At 43.1% G+C, this 27021-nt stretch overlaps 1 protein-coding gene across 1 annotated transcript; it reads left to right on the forward strand.

Annotated features, from left to right (window-relative positions):
- Nucleotides 1-1000: 1000 nt before the first annotated feature.
- On the forward strand, nucleotides 1001-17882 carry smarca5 (SWI/SNF related, matrix associated, actin dependent regulator of chromatin, subfamily a, member 5). Its single transcript, XM_063218641.1, has 24 exons — nucleotides 1001-1263; nucleotides 2828-2956; nucleotides 4321-4487; nucleotides 4604-4704; nucleotides 4815-4915; nucleotides 5053-5232; nucleotides 5412-5567; nucleotides 5747-5878; nucleotides 6112-6180; nucleotides 6308-6417; nucleotides 6526-6752; nucleotides 7133-7254; nucleotides 7412-7564; nucleotides 7949-8081; nucleotides 10327-10475; nucleotides 11074-11193; nucleotides 11313-11420; nucleotides 11974-12087; nucleotides 12286-12408; nucleotides 12539-12671; nucleotides 12765-12883; nucleotides 13183-13395; nucleotides 16019-16129; nucleotides 17308-17882. The coding sequence occupies exons 1-24, from the start codon at nucleotides 1195-1197 to the stop codon at nucleotides 17371-17373; spliced, it is 3105 nt and encodes a 1034-aa protein (XP_063074711.1). The 5' UTR covers nucleotides 1001-1194; the 3' UTR covers nucleotides 17374-17882.
- The last annotated feature ends 9139 nt before the right edge of the window (nucleotides 17883-27021 follow it).

The raw sequence follows: 27021 nt of genomic DNA on the forward strand, positions 1-27021 counted from the left end.
ATATTGTAATAAAATCACAATTTTCTTCATCAAAATTTGGGTCACATCAAATCAGTTGAAATTTGGTACTTTCTACATAACACGCAATGTTCAATACTTGGTTAGGACTCTCTCTGTCTTCATAACGGCCATGATGCGTTTAACATTGAAGTCAATGGTAGAAACTGTGCATGGAAGTTATGGAAGCCCAGATATCCTTGATGCTTTGCTGTCAGCTGTTCTTGTTTGTTGACCTGGTGTTCCACACTTCACTCTTCAATATTCCCGTAGATTTCCATGCCACGTTTTGGCGCTAACTCACCAGTTCAATTCTAAATCACCAGAAATTAAACCCCACTGAAAATGAATGGGGTTTTATTTCTGGTGAGTTACAATTAAACTGGTGAGTTAACACCAAAACGTAGCATGGAAATCTACAGGTATATTGAAGAGTGAAGTGTGGGACACCAGGTCAACAAACAAGAACAGCTGACAGCAAAGCATCAAGGATATCTGGACTTCCATAACTCCCATGTACAGTTTCTGCCATTGACTTCAATGTTGAATGCATCATGGCATTGATTAAGACAGAGAGAGTCCTAACCAAGTATTGAACATTGCATGTTATGTAGAAAGTACCAAATTTCAACTGATTTGATGTGAACCGAATTTTGATGAAGAAAATTGTGATTTTATTACAATATTCTAATGATGCGAATTCCCCAATTCATGGGTTTTTTGAGCTGGAAGGGCAAAATATGTAAAAAGAAAAAAAAGAATGATTGGAATAGTTAATCAACTGGGCCATGAACCTACAATCCTTGACAATTTAACATTATTGATGGAATTATGGAAATAAATCAACTTTTTCGTGCTATTCTAATAAAGTGGCCTGGAGCGGTATATGATGCCTGGTCGTAACTGCATGTCAATGCGACCTTTGGCCTATAGATGGCAATAAAGAGCACAACAATTGGGGAAGACCCGCCACTGTATCAGAGGAGGAGAGAAGAAGAACAGAAAAAGCCGGGCAGAGGAATCGCGGACGAGCGCAGCGCACGCTGTTGTTCCTCTTCTGTCCTCATTGTATATTAACTACAAAGTGGAGCTGTTGGTTTCAACCATCATTTATTTATTTATTTGAAATTCCTAAATTGTCTATTTCGTGTGGAACGTTGTGTTTTTGGTTAAATTTGTTAAATTAATACCACGAGAATGTCCGACCAGGAGAACGGCGCGGACAAGCGGGAAGAAAAGCCCGAACTTGAAGCCGGGGCAGCAGAGGTAAGAAAGGCAGCTAACTAGCTATAGATTGCTAACTATCAAATGTGAAGCACTTCTGAATTTGCGTACAGTTCTGGCCAGTGGAAACTTTTCACGAAACTCTTTGGCAGTATAACTACAGGTCTAGGGATACTTGTGGGGTTTTACCATCTAGATTTATTGAACGCCCTATCTGCCCCCGCTCTTGAAAGTGGGACCATGCTAGTTCCTCGAAGCAGATGCGTTAAACAATAGCAACACTGGCGATGGTAGTTAAGCTGTTATGTCACGTTAGCGAGTTAGCTTAGCCATCTCGCTAAACACCTTCAGCCATACTTTTCTATTAAAGAAAAACATCGAGCACGTGATATTTGCACTAAGTATGCACATGTTCGAACTCAAACCTATGTGCTCATTAGGTTTGAACAAGGCTTAGATGTGTTTGACGTTGGGCAGTTTTTGAAGACAAACATCATACAATGTTTGATGGGGATGTATGATGCATCCCCATCAAAAAGTCAATTGTGGTCTACAACAAGTTGAACGTTTTGTGTCCGAGATGAGTTTTCCCACATCGGAAAACCTCTAACATTGTGTTTTTTATTTACTTGTGAACCTATGTAGTCGCCGAAAGAAAAATGTGACGGCTAGCCTTCGTTTGTTGTTTGTAGTGTTGTTAGACGGCGTGGCTCAAACAATTGAAGATGGACCTAATTTACAGTAGCAGGCACTAGGAAGCTAGCTGGATGATTGCGTTTAAAATTTGGGACGTAAACTAATACTTTTTGAAACTAGCTTTACCCCTACTTACGAAGCGCATTCTGATATCTCTTGTGATTATTGCCAGTAGTTGATGTGCGCAATGATGGGAGGATGTGGTGGTCGATGAGTGAGGTGTTCTCTTTCTGGTAGCGTAGTTGTTTGTACGCGCTAGTTCTAGCCTCCTAGCAAAGATAGCCATCTTGACCGCATGATCACCGTGCTCCTGGGTTTGTTATGAAAATGTAGTCCCTCAGTAGGTTGTGTCTTCCTTTTAGAAAGGTACAGCCTCTCCAACTGATAATGTAATGTTGAGTGAAGACGGGTAACTTCTAGTTTAGCGTTACTTGCTTAAAGTAAATGATGCGCTTCAAACGGCCTTTATCATGTTTTTGGCAATTTCCCTGTAACTGCACCGCGTTGCGTATAACTAGTAGTCTAGTTTATGGATGTAGGCCTACGTCTTGGATACTAAAATTAATGCATCCTCATCAAAGACTCGACGACGTGTGGATGAATGGTTTTGTGAAGGTCTAGTTTCATTGAATAGGTGTGTTACCAAAAGAGAACATAGAGGTTATGTGAGGCCTCTAAACTCCAATGTGCTGTTGTTTTGTCATCACGTGACGTCATTTGACCACACATGCCGCCCAAATGTTTTTACTTTTAATGTGCCTGCTATTGAATATGATTCGTTTTTATATTAGTGAGGTAGACTGGAGTGTGGAGACCAGTACCAGTATTGGACTCAAGTGCAATGTTCTCACCCCATCATCCTCATTTATACTCACGAGTGATCATTGATTCATGTGTTTTGCTTTTGAAGGATGATGCGTCGGACACCGGTCGAGAAGAGACCTCTGAGGCTGGACAGGAGAGTAAAGAGGAATCCTCTTCATCTTCTCCGAAAGAGTTTGAGGGGAAGGACTTGTTGCATGGATATGAGGAAAAAGTGGTAAGACATTTAATTGACCTTCTGCCATTATACATGGGATCTTAATTTTTGTTTTAACCTGACTGTGCGAAACTAGCTGCGCACAACTCAACCTCTGATTGTTGGAAACCGTTGTCGGTCAAAAAAATAAGCCAACGTGGTTGCCTGCCAGTGTTTTGTCCCTCCTCACAACATTGTGTTTACAAACATGGGGAACCCATGTATAACAAGCCTGTTAATGTGTCATGATGTGTTCTAGCATAAGAAAGTCATTGCTGAGTAGGGCTGGAGGAAGGCTTTTGGTGCACTGGAGTTGCCAGGCCTAGTACTGTAGACCCTGTTGGCACGTTTGGCCTCCCCAGCGGGCGGAGCATTTTGAAGGAAAAAACTTGCAGCTTCAAATTGAGTGCTAGCTGTCAGCAGAGAGATGGCAAACATAATTAACCATTGTTAATACTTCTACAAGGTACGTCTGAACGATAAGGTGTTCGCAGGTAAGCCCCTGTACTTTGGTTAACGTTTGTCCATAGCGTTCACTAATTTGGGATATATATCCCTTGCGGAACCATAGCTGGCACTTTCACAACGTCATCACTGCCCTCTGAAGGTTCGTAAGTGAGGGAATCACTAAGGACAAATACTGAACACATCAACTCATTACCTTCATTTTCTATTGATTAAATGAAAACAATATGACTTGTGAGTAATTTTTGGATGCACTTAAGCAATGCCAAATGAGTGTTGATATGCCTCTGCTAAGCTGCTGGCATTCACTGCAATTCATGCGAAGCTGCTCCTTTTACCCTCCGTAAACTCCGCCCGTTCATTTTGTGTGGGTGGACCAGACGTGCCGACTACCAGAGCCATCTAATAACAGAGTTGCGTCACTCCCATAGACCTCTATGGACCAATCTTTCCACAGCAATGGCGGCTCTCATGGAGCCTCACGGAGCGTTAACATGGAAATCCCCATTGACTTTAGTTCTATTAGAAGTTACTTAGTTCTAGGAGGTGGCCGTAGAACACAGAAAATGTGGTAAAGGTAATGTAATTTGTTTGTACTTAATCTTTGTTTGGTATGTGATGGTTCTGTGTTAGTTTCCAACGAACAGAAGTTTACTGTTAAGAAACATTTTAATCTACGCGAATCACATCACCAACCGACTTCCTGGTCCCCGGTTTGCGCAACTCTTATTAGACGGCTCTGCCGACTACTAGGTCTATGGCTGGGGGGAGGCACTGAAGTTGCTAGGCGTATTGCAGAGTCCTATAGAGCAGTACAAATATCAGAATTTCTGGTACTCACGTGAGTCTGCCGATCAAGTTACAAGTAGTGGCTCTTTATTCATTTTACTAACTCACTTTTTTTTTTGTCCTTTTCTTAGGAAACAGATCGGGGAAACCGGTTCGAATTCTTGCTGAAACAGACTGAGCTCTTTGCTCACTTTATTCAGCCTGCTGCTCAAAAGACTCCCACTTCGCCCCTGAAGATGAAGCCGGGTCGTCCTCGTGTCAAGAAGGATGAGAAGCAGAATCTCATTTCTGTTGCAGAGTGAGTATCTGCCCTAACCCTCATGAGGAACTATGAAAGGAATTGGGCTAATTCTAAATTCTAATTGTGACCCTAATGTGTTTTAACATTTTATCTTTTCTTTTTGCGTCCAACAGCAACCGTCACAGACGAACAGAGCAGGAGGAGGATGAGGAGTTGTTGAGTGAAAGCAACAAAACCACCAACGTGTGCACACGTTTTGATGAGTCCCCCTCTTGTAAGGAATTTGTCTCTACTCTGTTCATTGTGCATGTTTACACTTTCTCGTTTGCTTCATTTTGGTGGCTAACATATCAAAATTGAAAAAAATCTCTCTTGATGTCATAGATGTCAAAACAGGTCAACTCAGGGACTATCAGATCCGTGGGTTGAACTGGCTTATTTCTCTGTACGAGAACGGCATCAATGGGATCCTTGCTGATGAGATGGTATGTTTTTGAAATGTATTTTTCAATTGAAGATAGAGATCACATGATCAAGTTTTTCTTTTTTCAGAGACAAACAGAATGGAATGATTAAATATACCATTTCCCTTTTTTCACTCCAATTTTCTTGGAACAACTAGGGTCTGGGAAAGACTCTTCAGACCATTTCGTTGCTGGGTTACATGAAGCACTACCGCAGCATTCCAGGGCCTCACATGGTTCTGGTGCCCAAGTCAACGCTGTACAACTGGATGAATGAGTTCAAGCGCTGGGTGCCCTCCCTGAAGGCTGTCTGTCTTATCGGTGACCGAGAAGAGAGGGTGAGCTCGCACTTGTTGTCTTCTCTGACATGCCGAATCCACATCTTTTGGAGAGATGTGAATTTTTCACGACATGCTGTAGTGTAGATGTAGAGTTTCTATTTTGGGCATGTCTGCCCCCTGCAGCTATTGCTGTGTAATAGCATGTTTTGAATTAATTTCTTCTTTTCTTTTTCCAGAACGCCTTCATTCGTGACATCTTGTTACCAGGGGAGTGGGATGTGTGCGTGACCTCTTATGAGATGCTCATCATTGAGCGTGCTGTGTTCAAGAAATTCAACTGGAGATACCTTGTCATTGATGAGGCCCACCGAATCAAGAACGAGAAGTCAAAGGTAAGTGTCGGGGTACTTTTACTTTTTAATTAATTTTATATTGCAGTTAAACAAATCAGAGTAATGTAGTTGTACATTATTTTTCTGTGGTCAAGTAGTACATTTGATGTTATTGTGATGTATGTATTTTTTTTAACCACAGAACCTCTAATCTGCGTTCCTGCATGATTGTTTTGTAGCTGTCAGAAATTGTACGCGAGTTCAAGACCACCAACCGCCTGCTGCTGACAGGAACCCCACTCCAGAACAACCTTCATGAGCTGTGGGCTCTGCTGAACTTCCTACTGCCTGATGTCTTCAACTCCTCTGAGGTACAACCTCCAACTCACCCTGACCCGCCTCTCACTCACTCACAGCCATTTTGTTGCTATAGATGTTTTCATACATGGGTTGTAAGCTAGTAAACAGCTATTGAAAAGACATTTAAAGGAAAGATTGGCATTTATTACAGTGATGCATGTATGTGTGACAAACTGCATCTGTGAAAACATACAAATTTGATTGGAGCTTATATTTATGAGGGGAAAAAAAATCTCTTTTTTAGGACTTTGATTCCTGGTTTGACACAAACAACTGCCTTGGAGACACGAAGCTTGTGGAACGTCTACACACTGTAAGTAGCAAAGTTCCATCACCTCATGTTTGTATTGCAGGCCACCGCTGCCATGCCATGCCATTTCAGGATCCCAATTCCATTAACACCGTCCCCACCTGTGCTCATGTTCCCTGTTGTCATTTAGGTATTGCGCCCCTTCCTGCTGCGTCGTATCAAAGCTGATGTGGAGAAGTCCTTGTTGCCCAAGAAAGAGATCAAGATGTACGTGGGTCTCAGCAAAATGCAGAGAGAATGGTAAGGTTCACTCAGTCAGTACTGGGATGTCCAGAAGCTTTTATTGTGTGTGTTAAATTGTATGCTCCTCAAAGACACCCTTAAAACCACCCACTTTGCGATTCGTAGGTACACCAAGATCTTGATGAAGGACATTGACATCCTCAACTCGTCGGGCAAGACGGATAAGATGCGTCTGCTGAATATCCTGATGCAGCTGAGGAAGTGCTGTAACCACCCCTACCTGTTTGACGGTGCTGAGCCTGGCCCCCCGTACACCACAGACCTGCATCTGGTGGTCAACAGCGGCAAGATGGCCGTGCTGGATAAGCTGCTGCCCAAGATGAAGGCTCAAGGTGTGTGATGGAAATTGTTTTTTGCCTGTGTGACGGATGTGTTCCCGCGCAGTTCGTTCCCCTCGGGGACACAAAACTACACCGTCGACTACAACAGTACAGCAATGGGAGGTACAGTACGATACCGCTGGACTAAAGGACCAGTCCCCCAGTCCAGCGCTACCGATACTGTATGAGGCTCAGGGAGGGAGTTTTACTAACGTTCCACGTTAACTCCGCTAGTTAGCCTCCATTACGCTATTATTAATTAAGAAACGGACCGCTTTAAAAAAAAATAAAAATAAATAACATTAAATAAGTGAAACAGGAGCTTGGTGTGCAGACTTTATTGTCAGTTTTTGTGGGACACAGTCTGACTCATTTTCTCTTGTTCTCGACAGGGTCTCGGGTGCTCATCTTCAGCCAGATGACCAGGGTGCTGGACATCCTGGAAGACTACTGCATGTGGCGTAACTATGGTTACTGCCGTCTAGACGGACAAACTCCTCATGAAGAGAGACAGGTACTGACATTGATTTTCTTTTGTGTTTTTAGAACATGTATCTACCTTATCTTGAGTAGATGACTGAGACTTTTTTGGTGAAATTGCTGTTAACTTTCATTTTAGTTTACCGCTTGTATTTGCTCTTTCCATTTTCTTATTGTCCTGACCTCCACAGATCTCCATCAATGCATACAACGAGCCCAACAGCTCCAAGTTCATCTTCATGCTGAGTACCAGGGCTGGAGGCCTGGGCATCAACCTTGCCACTGCTGATGTTGTCGTCATCTATGACTCTGACTGGAACCCTCAGGTTGACCTCCAAGCCATGGTCAGTATTGTTGCTGTTCTGCACTTTTATTCCATCCCCTGGGGCCTATACTAAGAAGCAGGTTCAGGAGCAAACCAGGGGTGCGTTTCTCGAAAGTAGTTGTTAGCCATTTAGCAACTTCGGTATTTGTCAATGGGAAATTGCAATTAACAAAGTAGCTAACATAGTTAGCAAGTTTAAGTAAGTTACATATTAAACTTGCTTACTATGTTAATCATCGAATAGAAGAGCCTGAGGACCCCAGGCTCTTCTGTTAGATGATTTACCTCTTAACTTAACCTGGTTAACTCTTGAGGCAGCTTCTTAGGATAGGCTCCTGGTGTAGTGATAACATGTACAGTCAGTTTTGCAAACAAAAAGGCTGAAGTATCTCCTCGTCAACAGGACCGTGCTCACCGAATTGGCCAGAAGAAGCAGGTGCGCGTGTTCCGGTTCATCACTGAGAACACTGTTGAAGAACGCATTGTGGAAAGAGCAGAGATGAAGCTGCGCTTGGATTCCATCGTCATTCAACAAGGTTCGATGTGCTCCCTTATCACACACACCTGCTCATTGCCTTGCTGACTCTGATCCGGCTGACCCGCTCACCTACATGTATCAGGGTTCCCGCGGGTTATTAAAAATATTAAAAAGGCATTGAATTTAGTTATCCAGCATTAAGAGCATTAATAGCATTGAATTAGCTGTTAAAAGTCGGGAATTTTTTTCACTGCGGCATTAAATTTTCAAAAAACATTTCAGTGTGCAACCTAAAGGACGAAGTTTTTTTTTTCATAATGAAGATGACGCACAGAACGTCAATACCCATGATTCGTTGTAGAACGCTACTGTAAACACAAATCTAGAGTGCAGCGGCGTCATTTTTTGATGAGGTGAGGTGAAGAATGGGAAAGTGCCGGTTTAACCCCAAGTGGCTGCAGGATCCAAAATACTTTTGGGTAAAATCTGTGCCGAATGACCGCGAGGCGTGCTGCACACTATGCAAGAAAACGTTTACGCTGGGCTTTTTTCATAATGAAGATGACGCACAGAACGTCCATTCGTTGCACTGTAAACACGTGCACAAACCTTGAGTGCTGCAGCGACAACGGGAAGTGTAGCATTAACAATTATCTATCCTCGATGTAGCGCACAAGTATTTTTTCCACTAACCAGCAAAGTTTTATTTGTGCCGTCCAAGCACCAGTTGAACTCAAGAAGCAGGTTGTGATCAAAGCCACCCCCCCTTTATATTTATTTCATTGTGTTCATGCAAACAGTGGAGAACTGACGTTGTGGAGTGTTACCGGTTTTCTTGGGGTATTCTTTTTAAGGCTATTGAACGTTGTGAAGCAAACTTAAGGAGCAATCAGAAATCCACCGCTGTCATTTGTAGCCATTTCAATTTCATGACAAAGCTGTGTTACAAACGCAATTAGGCTACTTGGCGAGACAGACCTATCGATTGGTCGCAACTAGTAGATGTATCACCAACGACCACCGACATTAATTAACACACTCTTGTTTGAGGAGCTCCTAAAAGCGTTAGCAGAAAACAAGGCGACGTCATGCAACATTTAGCCTCTTTTTAAAATCTTGCATTGAATTTTTGAGGTGGCCAATAATAACCACAGACGCGTAACCGCGGTTAAATCACACATTGGTTAGGCTACAGTGCACTCCACACACCAACGCGTGGGCACGCTATACCTGTTGGTAGCAAACTTGACTCGTATCAAATCCCGTCTCTGAACTATTTCCCCTTGCTGTTCGGAAAAAAAGACGACTACTTAGTTGATCTTGTTTTAATCGATGCGCTGCTAAACCAGGAGACCTGACCCCATCTATGAATAGGGGGGCTCACGGCGCATTTCCTTTCTGAATCATTCCCAGATAATGCATACTTCCCAGAATTGCGCATGGTGAAAAATAGTACACAAGCATGGACGCATGCATGGTCTTATCGGATAATCATTATTGTGGCCATTCGACTATGGCAGTGCTATTCTTAAATACCTGTAAAACACTACATTAAGGGGGATCATTACTTGCACAACTAGCCCTATGACCAATAACTTTTTGACTCAAAAATTGAGTGGGTTATTGTCAGTTTAACGCTCAAATTGTAAATGGTACATTTAAATGTAGGCGATTATGCTTTTTGAACGTCATTATAATGGAGTGAAGAAAAACGATTAGGCCTAATTATTAGGCCCAACAACAATAATAATGGTCTACTCCAATTTAGTCTGATAGGTTTACATTATATTGGCTAATACATGTTGTATGAATATAGGTTACAGTACATGTGCAAATTATGATTAGGCCTATGATTGGTCTACTTCATCCTAGAAAATGTCAATAGCCTATAAAAAACAGCAAATGTTCCAATTCTTTCTGTGTTTGGCTGATCGGTGATCATCACAGCAAGTCGGTTATCTGCAATTAACAAATAAATAGTGCTTTTGAAGCAGCTTTTGAATTCAATTCTGGGGTTTGTTTAAGTAAATAAATCTGAGATGCTACAATGCAACTTTGCATGTGTTTTAATTGTATTTTCCATAAATGTACATTCTTGTGCCAAACAGAGAGGTAATCTCTTAAGAAGTAATGAGGTTTGAATTTGATACGCGCTTTCTTAATTGAATCTCGTTCAATATTATTGAAATAATGGGTGCGATAAAAGTATTAAATTTTATGTGAACATGCATTAAAAAAGGTCTTAAAAGCATTGAATTTAGGTTTAACAATCCTGGGGGAACCCTGATGTATGTTTCTGACAGGTCGGCTGGTGGACCCAAGCGCAAACAAGCTTGGCAAGGACGAAATGCTGTCTATAATTAGGCATGGTGCCACACACGTCTTCGCGTCCAAGGAGAGTGAGATCACTGACGATGACATTGATGAGATTCTGGAGAGAGGCCAGAAGAAGGTATGTACTGTAGCTCCTCCTGGGTGGGCTTGGAATTAGTGGTGTGGATTGGCAATGCCCTCACGATCCGATTCAGGAGGTAGCGATTCGATTCTATGCGATCCGATTCGATTCTACAATGCATTGCAATGCATAACATTTCTACTGAAAGCAAAGCAAATGTTTAATCAGTCATCATGAGGCAATGCACGTAGTCAGATACTGAGCAACAATTTATTGGCTGTTTTCTGTATCAGTCTTGCAATGTTTTGAAGTGCTTTTATTTAATTTAACATTTATTTGCTCCTGAAATATCCATGGAAGTAATTGAAACTTAAAAAATTGCTGGATCGATTCTGGAACTTGCCGCATTGAATTGGATCGTCCATGCCCCGCATTGGATTGCATCGCCGAATCGATCATTGTTGACACCACTACTTGGAATACACACCTCGAGTTGAAATAGAAATCCATAAATCAATAGTAGTTTTACAAAGAAGATATGTCAGTAAGGCACTGAGAAGGAATGTACGAATTACGCATCTAGGAATCAAAATGTTTGTAATGTTTTGAAGAGCATTGCATTTACATCAGTTGATTTCTCATGATCCCCCATCAGACGGAGGAGATGGCTGATAAGATGGGTAAACTTGAGGAAAGTTCCCTGCGTAACTTCACCATGGAAGCAGAAAACAGTGTCTACAACTTCGAAGGCGAGGATTACAGAGAGAAGAAAAAGGTGAGTTTCATAATGATGCACAAGTCAGGTAAAGCATTGTGATAGAATTTAATTACTGTTGGGGGATGAAGCCTGAACCCAGTGTGCATAGCCAAACTCCTAAACCTATTTAATTGCAGGTCCTCACAAACTGGATTGAACCCCCCAAGCGAGAGCGCAAAGCTAACTATGCAGTGGATGCATACTTCAGGGAGGCGTTGCGCGTCAGTGAGCCCAAAGCGCCCAAGGTGAGGAAGACCATTTCCTTAGATTAAAGGGACACTGTGTGAGATTTTTAGTTATTTATTTCCAGAATTCATGCTGCCCATTCACTAATGTTGCCTTTTTCATGAATACTGACCACCACCATCAAATTCTAAGTATTCATTATGACTGGAAAAATGGCACTTTTCATACATGAAAAGGGGGATCTTCTCCATGAGCTGCCATTTTGAATTTCCAAAAATAGCCATTTTTTAGCTGCAAAAATGACTGCTTGGACCATACTAGAAAAAAATGTGTTTATTACTTAGAAAACTTTCATGTAAAGATCAAATTTGGCAATAGGCAGCCCAGTTTCAATGAGCAGCATAGCTGCAGTACCTTTTTTGACAATTTCCTGCACAGTGTACCTTTAACGTTTTGGGTGAATTATCTTAACAACAAAAAAACATATATATGACCATGTGGAAGTAATTGTACCCTGAAACATTTGTCATTCATTTTAATCTCTTTTTTTTCTAAATGTATGGAAATGGAGATGCAACCATGACTGAAGTTTTATATGTCTGTTTCTCACAGGCTCCCAGACCTCCTAAGCAGCCAAATGTTCAAGACTTTCAGTTCTTCCCTCCGAGACTGTTTGAGTTACTGGAAAAAGAAATCCTTTATTACAGGAAAACCATTGGTTACAAGGTAATGCTTTAAATTCTATGATTGTGTACAGTTGTAAAAAAAAAAAAAAAAAAAAAAATGATGTATGAATGCGTACATCTTTTAGATATTAAAGTGAGTGAATGTTGAACACAAGAAACTTTTGATATGATAATGTGTTTTTGGTCTAAGAAGCATTAAACTCATTTAAGGTTGGGTTATTTGTCATTTTGCTGACAGGTTCCACGCAACCCAGATCAGCCAAACGCGGCCCATGCACAGAAGGAGGAGCAAGCCAAGATTGATGAAGCCGAACCACTGAATGAGGAGGAACTTGAGGAGAAGGAGAACCTTCTCACGCAGGTAACCATCACAAAGCTGATGTCAGCATTGGCCATACATTTGAACACATTTTAAATCAATCTGACCCAACAGTACAGCAATTTACTCATTCTTGTGGTTAAGTGAAACTCATAATGCCTTCCTCTGACAGGGATTTACCATTTGGAACAAACGGGATTTCAATCAGTTCATCAAGGCCAATGAGAAATGGGGACGAGATGACCTTGAGAACATTGCCCGTGAAGTTGAGGGTAAAACGCCAGAGGAGGTCATGGAATACTCTGGTATGTTATGTCTGTGTAGATGCATGTTTCCTTATGTTAACCCGGGTTCACTATTGATTTGAAAGTAATTGTGTGTAAACCTTTGTTTTGTAGCTGTGTTTTGGGAACGATGCAATGAACTTCAGGATATCGAGAAGATTATGGCTCAAATTGAGAGGGGTGAGGCCAGGATCCAGAGGAGGATCAGCATAAAGAAAGCACTTGACTCAAAGGTAAGATCATTAAAGCAAGTGCTTAAATCAATTCATTAAGAATTCACGTCTTCGGCCCTTTTGGCTTAATGGTAGGACACTCGTATGCTACACGGCCGACCCGGGTTCAATTCTCGCCCGGGTTCGATTCCTTTGCCAACCCTTCCCTGTCTCTCTCTCCCAAACACTTCCTGTCTCTCTCTCAAACTATCCTGTCAAGAATTAAGTCTAAAAGACCAAAAAAATATTAACCAAAAAGAGTCAGTTCTTTGTTTAAGTAATTTTTTTGTTTGTTTTTTGTTTTTTTTCTATTTTAACAGATTGGTCGCTACAAGGCTCCGTTCCATCAGCTGCGGATATCTTATGGCACCAACAAGGGAAAGAACTACACTGAAGAGGAGGACCGCTTCCTCATCTGCATGCTGCACAAGTTGGGCTTTGACAAGGAGAGCGTTTACGATGAGCTGCGCCAGTGCATTCGTAACTCCCCACAATTCCGCTTTGATTGGTTCCTCAAGTCCCGTACTGCAATGGTGAGTGACACACACACACACACACACACACACACACACACACACACACACACACACACACACAAGCGCGCACACATATGCACGGCCAGTTTCCTGTCGATATGAGCTCCCTGTCGAGATGAGCTGCTTTTAGCTACTGAGCATGCGCACCTCCACTCAGCGAGTTCTGCAGCTGATTGCCCATCGAGCTGAGCTACCGAACAGCTGATCTTAAACATGTGAAATATCAACTGCAGCAACGCAACGGCATTATAAGTAATAGGTGTAAGGTTCGCAGAACAGGGAGACATCCGTGCCACATACGCTGGTGAGAGAGTTGCATTGCACAACCGCACAGTCATTTTTTTGCGCACACCCTCTCCATTTCCTTGTGCAAATTACCTCGCGTCAAACTTCTTCTAACATAGCCTGACATCTAATAGTCTAATCAATCTTACTGATTTAAGAAAATCTGACCTTGGTCCAATTTAGGCTTTCTCTCGTTGCATTTAACTTCTAACTAACCCATGTCATCTAAAAATGTAGACAGGGTGTCTCTGTTTAAGAAAATGCAAGCAATTTCCCACACCCGACGTTGCATCAAACTTCTCTACTTATGCGGCATGCCTCAAGCCCGAAACATGCAGACCTACCAAATGCGAAGCAATTTTCTCTCAATTAGATTGACTCGTGTCATGTCCTGGGAACAGAAGCGTCAGCTTGGATTTAAATATTTGCAGATTTTTTTTTACATCATATTGAGTTGGCTATTAGTAGACACTTCTCCGGAAAAGTCTAAAGGCACGGACTTGACGCGCTGCTCGTTTTAAAATAGTAAATGGGCTACAATAAACAATCAATATTCTATCAGCAAGTTATTAGTTAATAGTTGACTATTATTAGGAACTCCTCCGGAAAAGTCTATAGGCATGGACGGTACGCTGCTCGTTTTAAATTTGTAAATAAAATAAGCCATCAATATTTTATCGACAAGTTATTGAAACGTCTCCACGGAATGAAAATCGGGGTAGCTCGAGGCAGCATAAATAGATAGGACGCCACTGTCGAGTTTGGCTACGGCTCATCTCGACGAAACGGCTCATCTCGACACAACACCGGATTAAAGTGGCCTAGGGCCCTTAAGGGCCGTACACACACGTCGCTGCTATTTACTCGCTACTTGCTCACTCGCCTACTTGCCACTCGCTCTGGGTGATTTTGTTTACTGGTTGTCATGGTTCCCGCTGTCCGCGCCAATAACGTCCGTACGAAACAAAATGTAGGGCTACGCTGTTTAACGTTGATCGTGTGCTGTGCACAACCATGCATATGAGCCTTTGATGGTGTACACTGTATGTATTTTCCTCAACACTTTTAACCAAAGTGTGGTGGCGTGCAGAAGTTGGGTGGTCAGAACACCACAGGGGCAACGTCACCTGTCAATAATCTGTATTCTGCATTCCAATTGGTTACTCGCTTAACTCGCGTCGCTCGAAGATAAAATAAGTTTATCTCGGAACCCGCCCACATCGCATGGCTTGTACTCTCCTCGCCTACTCGCCAGCAAGACTCGTAGGAACACGTAGACATTCTATGGACTTCATCCGCTGAGCGAGTAACTAGCAGCGACGTGTGTATACGGCCCTTTAGGCTACAGGTTGTTGTGGGTCATAGAGGTAGAAAATAACACTAGAGAGGACCCCGCCCCCCCTTTTACGGCAATCTGTAGCGGCCATTATCTGGAGGTAGATCAGAGAAATGGAATTTAACGGAGAACGAGGCTCACCTCTGTCAAAAATGGCTTAATCATGTGAAAATGTCCATCAACACACTATACAAGGACAATAGTTGAAGTGTGTTGCTAACTATGTTCATAAAATATATTATTTGATTTTGAAATGTATTTTTTTCGACTCATATGATTTCAGTAGATATGTAGCCTGACATTTCAAAACTGGTCTTTGATTAAAGTGTTACTTTATATTTACACAGTTTTAGTTAATTTCTTGACAGGGGTGGGCGTGTTCTCCATTGACTTGCATTGCCTGAAAGTACCTACACTACCTACGGAAGTTGGGAAGCTCCCGCTGCCATTTCCCAGTGCTGTCGCAAATTGCTGTGTCCTCTCTAGTGTTATTTTCTACCTCTATGGTTGTGGGTCTCTATTTGGGTTTCCAGGCTGACCAGAACTGAGCCTGTGCTGGTGCCCGCACCAGTTACTTTCGACACTAAAGTGCTTATCTGCAAACCGCCCGTGTTCAAACCGGGCTCTGAACTTTTCCGCACATGACTGTTACCCCGATGAACCTGCTGACGGCCACGTTATTGTCGCGGTTCGCTTAGAGAGAGAAAAACCGAGTATTTTGTGGTTCGCATTGCGAACCAAATTTATAGCTCGCGAACGCTAATATCTGTGGCGTAGATACGACGGTCAGTTCGCGATTAGCTGCGGGAACGGGTACCGCCACGATTCTCAGCCGGCCTGAATGCGTCCTCTGTCTACTAAAAAAGAACTAAGATATTCCTGGCCTGTTCACAGTGCATTTTATGCCACCGGCAACATGTCCATGTGGGGTCAATATCTCCACTCAATTTTTTATTTTTTTTATTGAATTCACAACTGGCTGTTTTTGTGATTTTACAGGAACTACAGAGGAGGTGTAACACACTAATTACATTAATTGAGCGAGAGAACATGGAACTGGAAGAGAGGGAGAAAGCGGAGAGGAAGAAGAAAGGACCACGTACATCATCGGTAAGCTCCTGACCTTCTTGACAACTTGCTGTCACTCACTCTAACTTGAATGTAGACTAGGCCATAACAATCTCTATTGTTGAGGGGCTATTGACTAGTTGATTGTGAACGTAAATTAGTCTGTTCCCTTTGGTCCTATTCCATTTCTAATGTCTTACATTTCTACGTCTTGCACATAAGTCTACTACGGCTCTGTGTACATGTGAACACTTGAACAGCTTAAAACACTGTTGTGGGTTATTCCTTTTCCTTTTCTGTCTTTATTCATGGAACGTGGTTACAAGACTGATAACCAGTAGCCATTCCATTATATAATGAAAGCAATTTATTGGCGTTGGTTTCTAAAAATCTACCAGGAAAATGCTAGGGAGTGACATAAGTTATGGACAGAAGAGACATGTCCCTACCAGTATTTAGCCGCTGCTGTGTAATCATGACCAATTAATCACTGTTCTCCTGAGTAATGATTATTATGGTGCTCAAAGGATTCAATGTTAATTGCTACCCGTTTTTTACTACAAACCTGTTCTTGGTCAACATGACACATGATTTGCAGTAATGGCGCACTGCTGCACTACTACAGCCCTAACATCTTGAATGATAAAGTAAAGCTGATGACTCTGAAGTCGCCTCCTTGACTTTCATTAAATGAGTTGCATTGCATTCCTTTACACCAGCGTTTCCCCCAGATTTTTTTGTAGTCAAGGTGGTGGGCGTTAAAAGTAAATATTTGGTTTAAAAAAATTAATTACAATTTTTGTTAAACTCCGGGGACTCTTATCCAAAGCGACTTAAAGGCACAGGTTATTGGTGACATTCTCTGGAGCTGTTGCTGGAGCTCTGAAGTCAGTTCCCTTGCTCAAGGGCACTCCAGCCATGGATGGAAGGTGTACGAAGAGGGTGGGATTTGAGCCTACAACTCTGTGATTAAAAGACCAATTCCCTAACCATTAGGATGACGGCCCTCGTTAGCCTATAACATTTGCATGACCTGAACTTGCGATTGGTAATGCAAAATTCCCTTTGGAAACTCCCTTGCACTCAAAAGACATGCAGAAACGGGTGGGAATATAGATGTGATCCACCATGGAGGGAGGCAAATTTGGAGGATGAAAATGTGTCTCTGTACAGCTAATGTATTTTTTTTTTTTTTTTTTCACTTTTTTTTTCTTCTTAAGGCTCAAAAGCGCAAGTCTGAGGGTACCGCAGATGGCCGTGGACGCAAGAAGAAGCTGAAGTTGTGAGCAATGCAATGCAACAGGGATCACTGAACAGTGGGGTGGACTGGGAAGCTAACTCCAAGCATACCTCCAAACGACAGCGGGGCCAAAAGCAAGCGGCGGAGATGTGTGTGTGTGTGTGTGTGTGTACTCTTTACGGGTTCCTGCTCACGTACTGTACCAGACTGTATTACCCAAACTTGTTTCACAAGAGTAGAATGTTGCTGTCGCCGGTAGAGAGTAGTGTTGGGATTGGTCGCCTTTTAGTCTTGTAAGCCCCTTTCTACAGACTTCTTTGATGTCTGAGTTGTTTGATGTCTGATGTTTATATATATATATCCCTCACCTTTACTCCTTAAATAGTGATTTTGTGAGGTAGGCAAATAGGTGACTTTAAGCCCGGATGATGTGTATGGCATTCCAATTCTTGTATTAATATTAATTGCATATTCTTCATCTTCATCCTCAATGTTTTTATTGTACCTACCTACTTGAGTAGTGAAACCGCCTCCAATAAAGACACCTTTTTTTTTTACATCTGTTCTTTAATTCGTTTTTAAAAATGCACAGGGGAAAAATGTTGATGCACAGAACACATTTGAAGTTAACCTACTCAGCAGCACTGTATTGACGGTGGCACTGCCTTTAAGATGCGGGAGGCAACCAGTTGAAACAACACATCTTTTCCTGGAGGCTTATGGCTCCTAGTTCCACAAGCACATTCACTTACATGCACGCGTCGCGCACACATACTGACGTGCTCACACACACACACGCACACATTCCTACACGATACCTTGTTAAGCGACCTTTGGTGTTTTGAAAGACGCAATATAAAACTAAAGGATTATTATTATTGGTTATTTTGAATTGATTCAGTCCAATCCTACGATGCATTGCAATTCATTACATTATTTTGAAAGCATGGCAAATTTTTCATTTGTCACAAGCAGATACAAGTCAGATATTGAACAACTTTCTATTGGCTGTTTTGTGTATCAGTCCTGCAGTTTTCAATGCTTTGGAGTGCTTTAATTTAAAGATCATTTGCTTCGGAAATGCCCAAGGAAGTCATTGAAACTTGAAAGAATGTGGCATCAATTATGGTATTTGCCGAATTATTTATTGAATTGTCCTGCCCTCCATTTATTGCTGACATGAATGATTTGGCCCTTCTCAAACAAACACCCTTTGTGACCATAGGATGTGTCTTGATATGGTTAATAAATAAATGAGAAGCAGCTCATTGCACCAGAGTGGTTCAGGAGCACCAGACATCGTTTCACACATGGGGTTCGCTCCAATATGCGACCTTGCGTCCTCCACTTGTGCTTGTGGGCTCGTACCAGGAAGTAATACGTCATGATGACATCACTGACAACAGCATTATATTTCAATATATCGCAAAAGCTGAATTGTTAAGTCATTTTCTCATTTTCAAATAGGACGGTACATTAAGAATAGTCCCCCAAAAATTGTTCTGGCTAGGCTAACAGTGGGGAAACGTAGTTTTCTCCACGGAGGCGGGGCATCAGCAAAACGCGAGAGTCCACAGCTCTTTGAGGATTTTTGGGATGTGTTGGAAATGCTTTGCGCAGATCTCTACAAGTAGATGGAAATACATCCAGACATTACATAAATGTATGGAAACAATGCTGCATCCAAATATGCTGTAATCCAAGAAAAAGGCAGTGAACTTTTTTTGTAGAGAACTTTGTTTGGCCACGATACAGTATGTAGGCTAAAGTCCTAATTCCAATTTCAAGTACAGACATGAAATATCTGCATTTTGTATGCAGGCATCTTAACTATATATAAATGTTATTTAAAAGATACATTACCAGAGACGTTAGAAAGGGACCTAGAAAATATTTGACGGTACAAAGGGGTGAGAAAATCCAGATTAATGAACACCTTCTGTTAAAAGGTTTAGGGATCAGTTGGATTCATGATATCAGGGGCTTGTACTACAAGGCTGGTTCAGGAGTAAAAGAAAATGAGAACTCTCCAGCCTCTTCTATTAGCTGATTTAGCGCTTAACTTAACCTGGTTTACTCCTGAACCAGCTTCGTAGTATAGGCCCTGGACTACATGTACCTTTTTTCACAATCCGGTGTATCAGTTCATAACTGCTCACTAGGTGGCACTATTGCTGGACGTTTTACAATTTTTTGGGATGTGGACATGAATACATTTTCCCCACTTCCATACATCTGTATTTGCCTTGATGACTTACAATGTCTGACAATGATCTGACTTACTGACAAAATCATTCACAAACAGCTGGCTGATCAATGTTTTTTTTTTTTAGATAATAATGGAATCAGGAGCCACTATAAATGTTGAGCTCTATAAAGGGATACAAATCCCATCCCAAGCCTTTTAGTGTCACTGGTGGTGTCCACATAGGGCCCTCCTGCAATCATCCAAATATAGAAAACATACACTCCTCCTGTGGTAACGCACATGCAGCATGAATACAGTGATAGCCAGCTTTCTTCAGAGTGAATTTGTGGTTGTATGGTAACCCACAGCTGGATTTATGACTCTAAAGCAGACTTCCAATGTATTTATGTGCTATAGCATATGGTGTGAGTCACTACCTCAGCCTGGCAGCCATATTTTAATGTCATGAATCCATATTCAGTCAACTCATCAGGATTTACGTTGGCCTCCCATCTGTTTCTTGAAGTGTTGAGACATTGATTTCATTAAGCTCTGTGATTGCAGGATAAAGGACTTAATTAGAGTAATTTTCAAAACAGGTTGTAGTGAAGGGAGTTGTTTTGAAACTAAGTGTAACTGACAGTGTGGTAGCCATGCACTGCTATGAAGAGGTACTGGAATGTGCAGCCTTTTCCTGATGAAGACGGGCCAGGCCAGCACTCAAGCCTACTGCAGTCCCCTCCAAAAGTCTTGAAACTGAAAGGCCCTTTTTTGATCTCTGAAGAGTTTTGGGATTATGCCCAAAAGATAAGTAGCCTATGAGACAAGAGTTTGGAATTTCAGCTTTGATTTCCTCGGGACCACATTTTAAATGAACCCATCCTGTTTCAGGGGAGCAAAAGTATTGGAACATGTGACTCAGGAGTGTTGGTACAGGGGAGTTAAGTGTGACTGAGTTACCAGGGCCCCATGTATAGGGGTTACTCAGTGTCTGATTTATGTAGATATATGGCTGGGGGGATCCATTGCAGCTGATTTTTAAATTGGACCGACAATTTGCTGCGACGCCGCTGATGTGACTGGTGTTGACAGTTGACGTATATTGAATTCAGGGATAGTTGTTCAAAAGTTAAATAGCAATGCATTTAAGACTTCTCAAGATAACATCTACAACTACGGCTTGTCAAAGGGGAAAACCAACACAAGGACCAGAGGACTGCCTTTGGAGGGAAGCATTGTGAAGCTGATAAAAGAATGAAAATCAGTCATATCTGTTGGACAAACATTGGCCATAGTAAGTAGTTCTGGAACACAATCATATGAACTGATGAAACCTTGACAAATCCTTGAATAAGTCCTAGAAAGGGCAACGGATGGAAAAAAGAAAGGAACTGCATGTGGAATGAAGCACACAAGGAGGGCATTCCAATATGCGACCTTGCGTCCTCCACTTGTGCTTGTGGCCTCACGTTTTGCTGATGCCCCGCCTCCGTGGAGAAAACAATCACATTTCCACTGTTTCTCCTTTCCCTCCGTTTTTCTCTTAAACAAGCCCCCCAACCCACAAACTGTACTGTACACCTCACGCGTACACACATTCGAAATTCATTATCACCAATTGTGATAAAGCCATTTCCTGAGAAAACCCTTCACTGTGGCCTCTGTCGTCATAGCCTCACAACACAAGTTATTGCAGTGCCCTGGAGAATTGATAATAGGCTACCCACAGGGGAGGCTGCATGTGTTGCCCCAGCAGTGTCTTAGCCAGCATTAGACTAATGCAGCAGCAAGTCCCTTATAAAGCTCTACAGCTACTGGAATGGTGATGATGAGCCTGTATGTGTGTGCAGGGAAGCTGACAAGGGGGGACAAAGGGGTCAGTTGTCCCGGGCCCAGGGAGATAGGGACCCAGTTTTGGATGGGGAGCCCATTCAGATGACTTTGCCTGGGGCCAGTCAAAAGCTGTCAGCGACCCTGTGTGCGTGTGTGAGGCAGCTTCAGAAGTAAAGGGACAGGTGAGACTGTAAAGTAAGGGACAACCTGTCAGTTTCTGGATGTTTTTTTATCTGTATTTTTCCCTCCCCATTTGTCTGTCAGTCTTCATTCTCTCTTTCCCACTAGTATCTATCTGCCCTACAGTCAGTCACACCCCTCATACATCTGCAACAACATTAACGCAATTTCATTCTGACACAATTAAAAGTAGCCAGCCTGAAACTTATATAATCGCTTCAATTTGTTGTTCACTCAAAATAATTCAAAATAGGTATTCATGTCTAAAAATGCACCCACAAAAGTGAGCTCACCCCTATGTTAAAATCCCATAGAGAGACATCAATGATCTGCTTCAGTAGTCACAGTACATTTTGACATGCACGTTTCTTTTGGTGAAATTCAGCTTCCCAAAGCTGACAACATTTATGCAGCCCCATGCCATGGCAGTCCCACTAACATGCTGGACTGTAAGCATGGAACACTTTTCTTTGTAGGCCTACTGCTTTGTACTCACTTGTTTATCACCACTCCAGCCATCCTTAGTCTCCAAGTTTTTTTTTATTTCGCCACCCCACGGTAATTTTCCATTACATATTTTTCACATGCCCTGTATGTCTTCAGTGCAAATTGCCCAGTTAAAGGGGCATTCCACCGGTGGAGACATGAATATGTAGCCTATTGAAAGTGGGTCATGTAGTAGAATAGTAGCATACATTTCTAATTTGGTGCCTTCTTTCTAACCACAATGCGTCAAACTGGCAAAGTGCGCATGCCCACTGCCCACTAGCAAAAATCTTACTGTGTCGTCACGAACGAGCCTAGTGACTTACTGGAGCCTCAATGGGGCACCTAAGTCACGCCCTTCTACCTCCGAGCCGTGGGGCTGAAGCTCTCAAAAATTTGAACGGGAGTGAATGGAGCGAGTCAAGCTAAATCCTCATCCCGTTTGGCATGTGCTCCGGATTTCACATATGATGGCAGTGTATTTTTAAGGTTTGGATTTGCAACATAAGACCACTCATTTTCGACATGCAAGAAAGGTTATTTTAGCTTTTGTGCAAAACTGTGTTAGAGACTACAACGTGTGCCTCGCATATTTGACGTGAACCGAGGCACAACCAACCCTACTGCTGCACCATGGCTGAAGTGTCTGCACGTCGGACATGCCACGTCTGTGGTGTAGTCCAAATAATTACATATTTTTGCACGCACACAACTCAAAAATCACTTGCCAAGTGAATTCAACAAACACACCATTGTTTGTTATTAATTCTGAGGCACAGCATATGTGTGATCGACGGGGAAATGTGAGGTGGATCGGAAAATAGCTGTGATCAGTCCATTACAACCCAGTCAAAAGTTTTTGCGTTCCCAGCCCAATGAGCCGCCCGGAAGGGGTGTAGACTTAGGTGCCTCATGCCAGTGATTTCAAAAGCACTGGCACACTGATCTGTGATAGGTCTGTTAGCGCATTAGGTCCAACCCCCTATGGGCGGGGTTGAAAGGGTGGGGAAAAGGCTTGTAGTCTCAACAGAAATCCACCTCTCTTACACTTCCTCCTACAATGATGCAAAATGACGATTTTTACATCATTGTAGGAGGAAGTGTTAAGAGGTGAATACGGATTTCTCCTGTCTGAGGGGTAATTGAGAGAGTGTTGCACGACCATTCAAAAGTATGACTGGGTGTCTAGCAATGGAAAGCCTAATGCAAATGGGTGGAGTGTCCCTTTAAGTGGTGCCAGGGAAAATCAAACATTGTGTAGGCCTACCCGGAAGAATTGGCCCACAGGTTCAAGGATACACTTCAACAGTAAGCATAGAATGTACTTTAGTCTGAACTGCCTCATTGGACTTTGTGGTGTATTATACAATTTCATTTTAAAATCAGCAGTTCGTTTTACTGTGTAATGGCAACTACAGTGGGTGCTGCTCCCTTTCCTCTTCACTCTACCTCTTAATAACCAATTTGCTGTCTACTCACAGAACGCTGGCTTGATAGTTCAATTGATGTTGTTATGTTATGGGATTCAGATGGCCATCAGAGCCTGCTGTGCTCAGGTGGAACTGGCCAATCGTGGTTTTTTTAAGCTTGTTTTTCGACCAGTCATATTTTACCTTTATTTGAAACCATCTGTGAGCCCTGTTGACATGCTGTCCTAGACCATCGATCTCTATCGGGTTCCAAACAAAGAAAATATGGTGGATAATATGCTCTCCCCCAATCCAGTTTAGCCGTCATGTCAAGTAGGCCTACAGCCACATTATTAGCCTAGTCCCAACCATACTTATGCCGCATTCCTGAGCGGTAGGAGCTTCCCAATATGCAACCAGGAGGCAGCTACCTCCCACTTGAAAGCATTCCAACCAGCAAGTCTATTCTAAAAAACTATTCCTATCACTGTGCACTGCCATTGCTGTGTTGACGTCACGATTTTGATGTCGGGGTACTTCGATGTGGGTGGCTCCAGCTCGCGACTTGGAATTTCCGCTTCGACAGGCGTTCCAATGCATTTCAGCAAGTAGGGGGTCAGAAACATCCCATCTCCCACCCTTGGGGAATGCACCCTTAGAGCTTGATGAGCCAGACCAAACTGACAACCTATCAGGAGAGCCTGAATGGAGTGCCAACTGGAGTGCAGTTTTTTTTTTTTTTTTGCCAGATTTGGGCCGGATCCCGTGTAACCCACCCGCCTTTAAAAGGCTCTCTTCAAAGACTGCCATGCCAGCCATCTGTGAAATGGGCCTTGTCAAAGTTCACCGGTTAAGTGGCATCGGCCTCTGCTACTGCTGACAGCTGTGTGATTGGTCATGAGCGGAGGGGGGGGTGCCATCATGAGCACACATCGACGTTTCCTTCTCTCTTCCCACATCTGTACTTCTGCCCTGACTTGTTCCACTCAGCTCTCACACCCCCATGGCATGGCTGACAGGGGTGTCACATCACTGCTGCCTGCGTCCTAACCCTCAGGGCCGGCGCTAGGCATAGGCACACCAGGCGGTCGCCCAGGGCGCCAAATGTCTTGAGGGGACGCCAGAAATGCCCAAAAATGTCCCACAGGGTTAGAATGTCAAATGAAAAAATCCCTCTATACACTTTACACATTGATAATGATTATGTATGGACACGACATACATTCCGTATGTTGGATCAAATGTATGGCGCTATGTTTACAGACGACAATTTCTAAAGGCACAAAAAGGAAGGGGTGCTCACCTAGGGCACCGAGTTGACTAGGACCGGCCCTGGTCCTCCTCCTCGTGGCTACTTTCTCAGCCAAGCCGATGCAAAATTGAATGACTGGTACAGCCAATCGCGATCGCATTGTGCTTTTGGGAGGGTCCGAGTGCCAGTGTCTGTGGTGGCGTATAGGCCGGGATCCAGCAGTGCCATCTGTATATTAGATAGATCTGGCTGATTGGCTATGATGGTTAGTCCATGTTAATCACTGCACAGTCTCTCTGTCACGCATGCTCTGTCGATAATAAAAATGTCGCCAGGAGGAACTAGCACACCACTGATGCCGATGCACAAAGTTTCAATGCATAAGGAAAATAAAGAAAGTGCTACCCAGTGAAGCGCAAAACGTTTTTGGTCCTTCAGACCATCATCAGTGCCAAAGAGTGCCAAACAGTGCCACTCTTTATGCTTTATTTTGCATCGATGTCATCTGTGAAAGGTAAAATGCCATCTGTTCCGTGTATATGTGTTTGAGTGGGGTCATCCCTATGTTCCCTGGCTCCTTTGCTCCCCGGAGGACGGGAGGAGGAAGAGCGCAGCAGACGGAAGATCTTTGCACAGAGGCGTGTGTGTTCTAACTGCGTGTTTGGAGCCCAGTGCGATATCAGAGATTCTTTAAAGAGATATGCAAATGTAATAGGTTGCTATGGGCACCTAACATGACCAGGTTTCGGTCTGCCTAAAGGGGCGTGTCATAATACTCCTAGCATTCAAAAGTTGTATTTAAACAGCTTAATCAACATCTGGCTGGGAATGATATCTTGGAAAAATTCCAATCAGGCTTTAGAGCCAACCATAGCACCGAAACAGCACTAACCAAAATAATAAGTGATCTTAGGCTCAACACTGCCGCAAACAAAGTTTCAGCACTTATCCTCCTCGACCTCAGTGCCGCCTTTGACACGATAGACCACAACATACTAATTGACCGCCTTGAATCTTGGGTAGGCTTGTCCGGTCACGTCTTAGAGTGGTTCAAAACATATATTACAGGAAGACAGTTTTTTGTCACCATCGGAGAATACGTCTCCAACAAGTATGATGTGCCTTTTGGAGTTGCTCAGGGTAGTTGCTTGGGCCCTCTCCTCTTCTCTCTCTATATGTTGCCCCTGGGCTCCATCATCAGAGAGCACAATGTTGATTTTCATAGCTATGCCGATGACACTCAACTATATATCTCTGTCGAGCCTAGCCAAACCACTGCCATTCATGCCTTGACTAAATGCATGTCTGCCATTACAGATTGGATGAACAGTAACTTCCTAAAATTAAATGAAGATAAAACTGAAGTGTTGCTCATTGGGCCTAAGAAAAAACGTGCAAAACTCCACTCAAGCCTAGGTGACCTAAGCATACACATTAAAGATAAGGTTACTAGCCTAGGTGTGGTCATAGACTCGGATTTGAGCTTTGAGCCTCACATCAACAAGATAACAAAATCTGCTTTTTTTCCAATCTTAGAGATGTCAACAAAGTGCGCGGCTTGGCCCCCCNACAAGACGCTGNGAAACTTATTCATGCCTTTGTCACCAGTAGGGATAGACTACTGCAATGCTCTTTTCTCTGGTCTCCCCAAAAAATATTAATTGACAAATTGCAACTCATTCAAAATTCTGCGGCAAGAATCCTAACAAGAACCAGAATGAGAGAGCACATCTCTCCTGTCTTGGCAGACCTGCACTGGTTACCTGTCTCATACAGAATCGACTTTAAGATTCTGCTCACAGTATTTAAAGCATTAAATGGACTTGCCCCTAGCTATATCTCAGACATGCTCTCTTTTTATGCCCCTGCTCGAGCTCTCAGGTCCACTGATGCCAAGCTGCTAAGGACCCCCCCCCACCCCCCCGCAGCAGAAGAAGATCGGCGACGCCGCGTTTGCCTGCTATGCGCCCAAGAGATGGAACACCCTCCCCATCGAGATCCGATCAGCCACCTCCGTCGACTCCTTTAAGAAGCAGCTGAAGACCCACCTCTTCATCCTTGCCAACTCCTAGCTGCCAAGACGTCATAGTGTCCCAGCCGCCGCAGCGCCCTTACTACTCGCAATCCAGCCCTGGCAGGGGGCTCCCCTAGGTGGCCGCTGGTCTCTGCCTGAGGTTTCTTCCTGACTACAGGGGGTCTTTTTTTCTCAGACCTCACTGAGCTTTTTTTCCCCCTCACAAACTATGAATCAAGCGAAAGGGAGTTTTTCCTCACCCCTGATGCCACCAGGGGCCGCACCTGAGCGCCCAATCTCTGTGTGACTATCTATGACTTATGATAGGCCCA

Source organism: Engraulis encrasicolus, chromosome 16 (assembly GCF_034702125.1).
Source record: "Engraulis encrasicolus isolate BLACKSEA-1 chromosome 16, IST_EnEncr_1.0, whole genome shotgun sequence".
In the NCBI taxonomy this organism is placed as follows: Eukaryota; Metazoa; Chordata; class Actinopteri; order Clupeiformes; family Engraulidae; genus Engraulis; species Engraulis encrasicolus.

Excerpts from the sequence above, each read along its gene's own strand:
- smarca5 (XM_063218641.1), top strand. The coding sequence starts at position 1,195 with ATGTCCGACCAGGAGAACGGCGCGGACAAGCGGGAAGAAAAGCCCGAA. Across the intron at positions 4,916-5,052 it reads GGATCCTTGCTGATGAGATG|GGTCTGGGAAAGACTCTTCA; the intron begins GTATGTTTTTGA and ends TGGAACAACTAG. Across the intron at positions 8,082-10,326 it reads TTCCATCGTCATTCAACAAG|GTCGGCTGGTGGACCCAAGC; the intron begins GTTCGATGTGCT and ends TGTTTCTGACAG.